This window comes from Oncorhynchus kisutch, unplaced genomic scaffold (assembly GCF_002021735.2).
Source record: "Oncorhynchus kisutch isolate 150728-3 unplaced genomic scaffold, Okis_V2 Okis09a-Okis19a_hom, whole genome shotgun sequence".
In the NCBI taxonomy this organism is placed as follows: Eukaryota; Metazoa; Chordata; class Actinopteri; order Salmoniformes; family Salmonidae; genus Oncorhynchus; species Oncorhynchus kisutch.
This window is the reverse complement of record NW_022261985.1, coordinates 6,658,009-6,668,475: the sequence shown is the minus strand read 5'-3', so window position 1 is coordinate 6,668,475 and position 10,467 is coordinate 6,658,009. Positions and strand designations below refer to the sequence as shown.

The 10,467-nt window shown below is 45.1% G+C and overlaps 1 protein-coding gene across 6 annotated transcripts in view; it reads right to left on the bottom strand.

Annotated features, from left to right (window-relative positions):
* Positions 1 to 258: 258 nt before the first annotated feature.
* LOC116360602 (ELKS/Rab6-interacting/CAST family member 1-like) overlaps positions 259 to 10,467 on the bottom strand; it is a 475,628-nt gene continuing 465,419 nt past the window's right edge. For 3 of the 6 annotated variants that reach the window (XM_031815520.1, XM_031815522.1, XM_031815523.1), the window contains one exon: positions 259 to 924. In XM_031815520.1, the coding sequence (XP_031671380.1) occupies positions 727 to 924 (198 nt within the window). In that variant the 3' untranslated portion in view covers positions 259 to 726. The remainder of the gene's footprint in view (positions 925 to 10,467) is intronic. The other 3 variants (XM_031815524.1, XM_031815525.1, XM_031815521.1) reach the window with 2 other exon arrangements.

The window sequence follows — 10,467 nt, the reverse complement described above, 5'->3', positions numbered from 1 at the left end:
GTGTGTATGTGAGTGTGTGTGTATGTGAGTGTGTGTATTTATGTGTGTGTGTGTATGTGAGTGTGTGTGTGTGTATTTATGTGAGTGTGTGTGTGTGCGTGTGTGTGAGTGTATGCGTGTGTGTGTGTGTGTGCGTGTGTGTGAGTGTATGTGTGTGTGTGTGAGTGTGTGTGTGTGCGTGTGTGTGAGTGTATGTGTGTGTGTGAGTGTATGTGTGTATGTGAGTGTGTGTGTGTGCGTGTGTGTGAGTGTATGTGTGTGTGTGAGTGTGTGTGTGTGTGCGTGTGTGTGAGTGTATGTGTGTGTGTGTGTGTGTGTGTGTAGGCTATTAGATCTACTGAACTGTGCAAACAAGTGAATTGAATGATCGTCATTGGTTTGATTGAATCAGAACCCAGTCCAGAGGGAATCAGGATATAGACATGCCAACATCAGCTGGCTCTGAAAAACTCTAGTACTGGGAATGCGCCTGTGTTGAGAGCTGTGGTAGGAGGAGGGATTAGCGGTCAGGGGTTAGAGGTCAGAGTCCTACCTGCTCTGGGGTCATGTTGTGAAGCTGTGTCTCCCAGGCAGTGTGTTGAGAGCTGTGGTAGGAGGAGGGGTTAGGGGTCAGGGGTTAGAGGTCAGAGTCCTACCTGCTCTGGGGTCATGTTGTGAAGCTGTGTCTCCCAGGCGGTGTGTTGAGAGCTGTGGTAGGAGGAGGGGTTAGGGGTCAGGGGTTAGAGGTCAGAGTCCTACCTGCTCTGGGGTCATGTTGTGAAGCTGTGTCTCCCAGGCGGTGTGTTGAGAGCTGTGGTAGGAGGAGGGAGGTGTCAGGTCCTGCAGGATCTGGGGGTCTCTCTCCTGACACAGGTCTCTCAGGTGACCAATATACATCTTCAGCTTACTGCGGTTCTGGTTCAGGTCCAGGAGAGGAGAGATGATCTGGAGAGGAGGAGGGGGAGGAGGAGGAGGAGGAGGAGGAAGAGACAGTTGAAACGTTGCTCCATGGGTAGTGGAGTGGGAAGTGAATAGAGAGAAAGGCTCGATGAGGATGAAGGACAGAACATGCAGCAGCTGAATGAACACACCATCTTACACCATCTTACACCATCTTACACCATCAACTCCGTTCCATCTCATCACAGAGGAATGAAGGGGAGAATGATTGAAAAGGGTTCCCAGGACACCCCACAGTAGGGCTGGATGAATAGGAGCTATTCAACACACCTCTAAACATCTCAGAAAGCTCTGAAACACTGAGACACTGTCGCCGTAAAGCTCTTTCTATACTCCCACTGTCTACCCCTCTACCACAGATATGACCATGGTTCTGCCTAATGATGATCTATGGAGAGGCAGCTATTTATGCCTGGATTAGGTGGTGGCAGAGGCATCTCAAGGTGGGGTTTTGGTGACCCAGTGTGTGTGAATTGTGACCCATGTGTGTGTGTGTGTGTGTGGATGCGTGTGCGAGAGAGGTGTGGGCAGACACAGATGGACACAGTCGATGCTGGCAGTACCATGTAAGGGGATAGGTGCCTTAAACAGGACTGTATGCACCCCCCCCCCCCCCCCCCCCCACACACACACACACACGCATCCACACACACGCATCCACACACACACACACACACATACACGCGCACACACACACGCGCGCCCTGCCGGCACCATCATCACCCGTGCTCTTTCCAGATGGGACGTTCCTCGCGGTGCATCAATGGGGCTATTGGTTTTGGGCTGCGGCAGCTCGCTACAGAAGGCCCATAATGGGGGTCCATTTCTCCAATTTAGCAGAGAACGAGAAGAACTTCTAGATACATCATCTGCAGGAGTGGGCAGAGCACACACATACTTCATCCCCTGTGGCACCCTATTCCCTATTTAGTGCACTAGGGTCCATAGGACTCTGGTGAAAGGTAGTGTACTACATAGGGAATAGAGAATGACACTCTGTTAACGTTTGATCTCGAGCAGCGAAATAGCCATCGTCCTCAGTTACTAGAATACACATCCATCAAAGAAGGGAAACATGGAACATGGAAAAAGGAGAGGGAGGGAAGAGAGAGGGAGATGGAGGGAGGGAAGAGAGAGGGAGATGGAGGGAGGGAAGAGAGAGGGAGATGGAGGGAGGGAAGAGAGAGGGAGAGAAAGAGAGAGGGAGAGGGAGAGGGAGGGGGAGGGAGGGAAGAGAGAGGGAAAGAAAGAGAGAGGGAGATGGAGGGAGGGAAGAGAGAGGGAAAGAAAGAGAGAGGGAGAGGGAGAGGGAGGGGGAGGGAGGGAAGAGAGAGGGAAAGAAAGAGAGAGGGAGAGGGAGGGATGGAGAAAATATGGTTTCGGCTGAGGTCTGAAGAGGTCTGATGTGTAAACGTGAGAGGGAACATTTGTATCCACACACTTTATTAATTCTTATTAGCCCATGTATCTTTTCCAGAGCCCAATGTTATTCTGTTATTGTTGGCTCGGCAGGAGACGGCCTGCACTCTAGGGTGGATCAGGACTGGAAGGAGAGAGAGGGAGGGAATGGAAGAGTGAAAGAAGGAAAGAGAGAGACGCAGACACAGACAAGAAAGAGAGAGCGAGAGTGAAAGAGACAGACAGACAGAGGTATGGTAGTGTGGGGAGAGATTAAGGGAAAGCTAGAGGGAGAGACCATTAGTGCTTGAGTCAAAGAGAAAGGGATGAAGAAAGAAACAGAGAGAGAGAAAGAGAGAGAGAAGGACGTTTTCCAAGAGAAATGTCTGAGTGGTTCACCAGCAAATAACTTATGATCTGAATCAAATTAAATGACAAGAGAGAGAGAGAGAGAGAGACAGAGACAGACTGAGGGGGGGGGGTGAGAGAACAAGAGAGAAAGAGAGAGAGAAAAAAAGAGAGATAAAGAGAGAAAAAGAGCAATAGTCTTCACTGGGTTTAGCAATACAGAGCCACAACACTGTCTCACAGCAACAGTACCCCAGCAACAGTATCCCAGCAACAGTACCACAGCAACAGTACCACAGCAACAGTATCCCAGCAACACTACCACAGCAACAGTACCCCAGCAACACTACCACAGCAACAGTACCCCAGCAACAGTACCCCAGCAACAGTACCACAGCAACAGTACCACAGCAACCTGCAGTATCATCTGTCTCAGACACAGCAAAATAGAATACAATCACACTCAACTCTACGGCAACCAGGCCGGGCCTGGCCGTTGTGCCACCCTCCTCCTATCCCCGTAGAACTACAATAATGTAGCCTAGAGTGTCTACCCACAATGCAATGTTCTGAATGCCTATCCATGCCGTACCGTTGCATTGGTTATATCAGCCTAGTCCTGATTCGTGACCAAGGCTAACAACTGCATATCAGCTCCCCTAGTTTATCAGGAGTAATTCTGAGCCTGCACATTGAGAACCAACGTGTTTACATGGCAGGAAACGCAGAAGGACTTTCTTCTTCACTATGATCAGCTCATCAATAATCAACCAATAGGTCTCTACAACTGAAATCACTGATTAATCACAATTTAGCCCCCTTAGTGAAACTCCTGGACAGCAGTCGTGTGACGCCTCATTTCATTCCGTATCGTCCATTTTATATTGACGTGTCTTTAGGATACGATGTTTGTTAACATTGAGACTGTTTTGATGTAAGAAAAATAAAATGTGTGTCTCAATAACATTGTCAGATGGTCTCCAGATGGTCTCCAGATGGTCTCCAGGTGGTCTCCAGATGGTCTCCAGATGGTCTCCAGGTAGTCTCCAGATCGTCTCCAGGTGGTGTCCAGGTGGTCTCCAGGTGGTGTCCAGATGGTCTCCAGGTGGTCTCCAGGTGGTCTCCAGGTGGTCTCCAGGTAGTCTCCAGATGGTCTCCAGATGGTCTCCAGATGGTCTCCAGGTGTCTCCAGATAGTCTCCAGGTGATCTCCGGATGGTCTCCATGGTTACAGTCTCCAACACACAGGCTACTGTTCAACTACGTGACTGGTGTTGGGATGTCTTGGTGGAGCGTCGCTGTGCTGCATCTCTCCATCAGCACTATGGAGACACACTACGCACGGACAAGATAAATATGGGCCCTGGTTGTCATGGGGCAGCATCAGCACTATGGAGACACACACTACGCACGGACAAGATACATATGGGCCCTGGTTGTCATGGGGCAGCATCAGCACTATGGAGACACACTACGCACGGACAAGATACATATGGGCCCTGGTTGTCATGGGGCAGCATCAGCACTATGGAGACACACACTACGCACGGACAAGATACATATGGGCCCTGGTTGTCATGGGGCAGCATCAGCACTATGGAGACACACACTACACACGGACAAGATAAATATGGGCCCTGGTTGTCATGGGGCAGCATCAGCACTATGGAGACACACACTACGCACGGACAAGATACATATGGGCCCTGGTTGTCATGGGGCAGCATCAGCACTATGGAGACACACACTACGCACGGACAAGATAAATATGGGCCCTGGTTGTCATGGGGCAGCATCAGCACTATGGAGACACACATTACGCACGGACAAGATACATATGGGCCCTGGTTGTCATGGGGCAGCATCAGCACTATGGAGACACACACTACGCACGGACAAGATAAATATGGGCCCTGGTTGTCATGGGGCAGCATCAGCACTATGGAGACACACACTACGCACGGACAAGATACATATGGGCCCTGGTTGTCATGGGGCAGCATCAGCACTATGGAGACACACATTACGCACGGACAAGATACATATGGGCCCTGGTTGTCATGGGGCAGCATCAGCACTATGGAGACACACACTACGCACGGACAAGATACATATGGGCCCTGGTTGTCATGGGGCAGCATCAGCACTATGGAGACACACACTACGCACGGACAAGATACATATGGGCCCTGGTTGTCATGGGGCAGCATCAGCACTATGGAGACACACACTACGCACGGACAAGATAAATATGGGCCCTGGTTGTCATGGGGCAGCATCAGCACTATGGAGACACACACTACGCACGGACAAGATAAATATGGGCCCTGGTTGTCATGGGGCAGCATCAGCACTATGGAGACACACACTACGCACGGACAAGATACATATGGGCCCTGGTTGTCATGGGGCAGCATCAGCACTATGGAGACACACATTACGCACGGACAAGATACATATGGGCCCTGGTTGTCATGGGGCAGCATCAGCACTATGGAGACACACACTACGCACGGACAAGATACATATGGGCCCTGGTTGTCATGGGGCAGCATCAGCACTATGGAGACACACACTACGCACGGACAAGATACATATGGGCCCTGGTTGTCATGGGGCAGCATCAGCACTATGGAGACACACACTACGCACGGACAAGATAAATATGGGCCCTGGTTGTCATGGGGCAGCATCAGCACTATGGAGACACACACTACGCACGGACAAGATACATATGGGCCCTGGTTGTCATGGGGCAGCATCAGCACTCACCTAAATAGCCCACACAATATATATATATATATATATCATATCTGCACCTAAGTACTGTGATAATATTTTATAGTGAAAATACGTTTTTCATTGTCTTTGGAAGGGCTGGGAATTGCCAGGGACCTCACGATACAATATTATCACAATACTTAGGTGTAGATATAATAGGTATAGTGATTCTATATGTATAGTGATTCTATAGGTATAGTGATTCTATAGGTATAGTGATTCTATCTGTATAGTGATTCTATATCTATAGTGATTCTATATCTATAGTGATTCTATATGTATAGTGACTCTATATGTATAGTGATTCTATATCTATAGTGATTCTATATCTATAGTGATTCTATATGTATAGTGATTCTATATCTATAGTGATTCTATATGTATAGTGATTCTATATCTATAGTGATTCTATATCTATAGTAATTCTATATCTATAGTAATTCTTTATCTATAGTAATTCTTTATCTATAGTATTTCTATATTTTCATGACGTTGGCCTGGGTGTAGGTTTATGACAGTCATAAATACCTCTTCCCCCCTTTTTGCTCTCTCTACCCTACTGATGTGACATTTGCAAACCCCTTGGTTAAAATAGAGATTCTGGGAACATCAGTATGTGGGGGGAAATGAACTATATTCTGGTAATCCGACCAGTTAAACGTCAGTTCGGTTGTCATCTGAGACATTCTCATCAACGACAGGATGACAAACTCTACAGTGGAAAGTCTGCACATTGTAGTTATCGGAGTGACATGGAATTGTTGTTCAATCTGAATGTTTGAATATAAAATTATTGGTGAAGAGATTAAATGTAATTTTAGCTTCCAAGTGAGCGATTTGGGTTTTCATAAGGTTAGGGCTCTGCTCAATCAGTGGCTTTGGTTGAGAATGGTATGAACTTTGAACTCTTATTCACTACAGAAGTGATACCTCCTAGCTGTTGGGTTAGCAACAGCAGCTGCAAACGTAGACTAGGAAAGAACAGACAGAGTATCCCGTCTACCACACAACGACATTACAACAACGTATCCACTTTACCAGCAGAGACATTCTTCAAAGGACAAAGGACTCGGTTGGGCAACACAGCCTTCCATCTACCACCAACCTATTGAAGCGCAGCTCAGAGTAAATATTTATTGCATTTTCCTTTTCCAAATGGGCGGTAATTTAGAATGCATCAGATACTGTATTTACGATAGCACAGCTTCTCCCTTTGTCCCTCTGTAACGGTTTTCTAGGTGTGAAGGAGAGTCGGACCAAAGTGCAGCGTGTAGATTGCGATCCATATTTAATGAACAACGTAAACACGAATTCACACAAACACTACAAAACAAAGAACGTAGTGAACGAAACGAAAACCGAAACAGCCTATACTTGTGAAAACTAACAAAGATAGGAACAAGGACACTAAGGACAATCACCCACGACAAACTCAAAGAATATGGCTGCCTAAATATGGTTCCCAATCAGAGACAACGATAAACACCTGCCTCTGATTAAGAACCACTCCAGACAGCCATAGACCTTGCTAGATCACCCCACTAGCTACAATCCCAATATATACACACCACATACAAAAACCCATGCCACACCCTGGCCTGACCCAATACAAGAAGATAAACACAAAATACTTCGACCAGGGCGTGACACCCTCAGTCTTCCCGCTCTTTCACTCAAACCCAGCCCCTTTTCTTTTGTGTAACCAGCTGTCATATCTGTTCCGCCCGCTCGGGACGTTTTCCTTTATGACGTCATTTGTAATCAAGGTATGATTCATTCTTTGTATATGTAATTCTGTGTGATTAGTTAGGTATTTAGTAAATAAATCATTAAACACAATGTTGTATTGCTGATTAAACTTGGTAGCCAGGGTTCGTGAAGATAACCAAGAATTTACAACTTTCAGATGAGACTGAATTAAGGTGACGATTAATATTGACTGCTATTGAAGTAAAATATTTAAGAGTTTAAGAGTTCTTTAAGAGTTTATTCGGAAGATAACAGCTCTATAAATATTATTTTGTGGTGCCCCGACTCTCTAGTTAATTACATTTACATGATTAGCTCAGTTTTTCATTTAATACTAGTAAAAATTCCCTGCTTTAGGTCAGTTAGGATCACCACTTTATTTTAAGAATGTGAAATGTCAGAATAATAGTAGAGAGAATGATTTATTTAAACTTGTATTTCTTTCATCACATTCCCAGTGGGTCAGAAGTTTACATACACTCAATTAGTTATTCGTAGCATTGCCTTTAAATTGTTTAACTTGGGTCAAACATTTTGGGTAGACTTCCACAAGATTCAATAAGTTGGGTGAATTTTGGCCCATTCCTCCTGACAGAGCTGGTGTAACTGAGCCAGGTTTGTAGGTCTCCTTGCTCGCACACACACATTTTCAATTCTGCCCACAAATTGTCTATAGGATTGAGGTCAGGGCTTCGTGATGGCCACGACAATACCTTGACTTTGTTGTCCTTAAGCCATTTTGCCACAACTTTGGAAGTATGCTTGGGGTCATTGGCTATTTGGAAGACCCATTTGCGACCAAGATTTAACTTGCTGACTGGTGTCTTGAGATGTTGCTTCAATATATCCACATAATTTTCCAGCCTCATGATACCATCTATTTTGTGAAGTGCACCAGTCCCTCCTGCAGCAATGCACCCCCACAGCATGATTGATTTGCACTTTTCACACCAAAGTACGTTCATCTCTAGGAGACAGAACACGTCTCCTTCCTGAGCGGTATGACGACGGTATGGGTCCATGGTGTTTATACTTGCGTACTTGGTACCCTCAGGCATTTGGAAATTGCTCCCAAGGATCACCCAGACTTGTGGAGGTCTACCATTATTTTCTGAGGTGGCTGATGTCTTTTGCCATGATATCAAGCAAAGAGGCACTGAGTTTGAAGGTAGGCCTTGAAATACATCCACAGGTACACCTCCAATTGACTCAAATTATGTCAATTAGCCTATCAGAAGCTTCTAAAGCCATGACATCATTTTATGGAATTTTCCAAGCTGTTTAAAGGCAACAGTCAACTTAGTGTATGTAAACTTCTGACCCACTGGAATTGTGATACAGTGAATTATAAGTGAAATAATCTGTCTGTTAACAATAGTTGGAAAAATGTAGTAGATGTCCTAACCGACTTGCCCAAACTATAGTTTGTTCACAAGAAATTTGTGGAATGGTTGAAAAACTAGTTTTAATGACTCCAACCTAAGTGTATGTAAACTAGTTTTAATGACTCCAACCTAAGTGTATGTAAACTAGTTTTAATGACTCCAACCTAAGTGTATGTAAACTAGTTTTAATGACTCCAACCTAAGTGTATGTAAACTAGTTTTAATGACTCCAACCTAAGTGTATGTAAATTAGTTTTAATGACTCCAACCTAAGTGTATGTAAACTAGTTTTAATGACTCCAACCTAAGTGTATGTAAACTAGTTTTAATGACTCCAACCTAAGTTTATGTAAACTAGTTTTAATGACTCCAACCTAAGTATATATAAACTAGTTTTAATGACTCCAACCTAAGTGTATGTAAACTTCATACTTCAACTGTATTCCCTCTCACCAAACTGTACTGTCCTCATTTCCCCAGTCTGTCTAACTACTGTAAGATGTGATCTGTCCTCATTTCTCCAGTCTGTCTAACTACTGTAAGATGTGATCTGTCCTCATTTCCCCAGTCTGTCTAACTACTGTAAGATGTGATCTGTCCTCATTTCCCCAGTCTGTCTAGCTACTGTAAGATGTGATCTGTCCTCATTTCCCCAGTCTGTCTAACTACTGTAAGATGTGATCTGTCCTCATTTCCCCAGTCTGTCTAACTACTGTAAGATGTGATCTGTCCTCATTTCCCCAGTCTGTCTAACTACTGTAAAATGTGATCTGTCCTCATTTCCCCAGTCTGTCTAACTACTGTAAGATGTGATCTGTCCTCATTTCCCCAGTCTGTCTAACTACTGTAAGATGTGATCTGTCCTCATTTCCCCAGTCTGTCTAACTACTGTAAGATGTGATCTGTCCTCATTTCCCCAGTCTGTCTAACTACTGTAGATGTGATCTGTCCTCATTTCCCCAGTCTGTCTAACTACTGTAAGATGTGATCTGTCCTCATTTCCCCAGTCTGTCTAACTACTGTAAGATGTGATCTGTCCTCATTTCCCCAGTCTGTCTAACTACTGTAAGATGTGATCTGTCCTCATTTCCCCAGTCTGTCTAACTACTGTAAGATGTGATCTGTCCTCATTTCCCCAGTCTGTCTAACTACTGTAAGATGTGATCTGTCCTCATTTCCCCAGTCTGTCTAACTACTGTAAGATGTAATCTGTCCTCATTTCCCCAGTCTGTCTAACTACTGTAAGATGTGATCTGTCCTCATTTCCCCAGTCTGTCTAACTACTGTAAGATGTGATCTGTCCTCATTTCCCCAGTCTGTCTAACTACTGTAAGATGTGATCTGTCCTCATTTCCCCAGTCTGTCTAACTACTGTAAGATGTGATCTGTCCTCATTTCCCCAGTCTGTCTAACTACTGTAAGATGTGATCTGTCCTCATTTCCCCAGTCTGTCTAACTACTGTAAGATGTGATCTGTCCTCATTTCCCCAGTCTGTCTAACTACTGTAAGATGTGATCTGTCCTCATTTCCCCAGTCTGTCTAACTACTGTAAGATGTGATCTGTCCTCATTTCCCCAGTCTGTCTAACTACTCTAAGATGTGATCTGTCCTCATTTCCCCAGTCTGTCTAACTACTGTAAGATGTGATCTGTCCTCATTTCTCCAGTCTGTCTAACTACTGTAAGATGTGATCTGTCCTCATTTCCCCAGTCTGTCTAACTACTGTAAGATGTGATCTGTCCTCATTTCCCCAGTCTGTCTAACTACTGTAAGATGTAATCTGTCCTCATTTCCCCAGTCCGTCTAACTACTGTAAGATGTGATCTGTCCTCATTTCCCCAGTCTGTCTAACTACTGTAAGATGTGA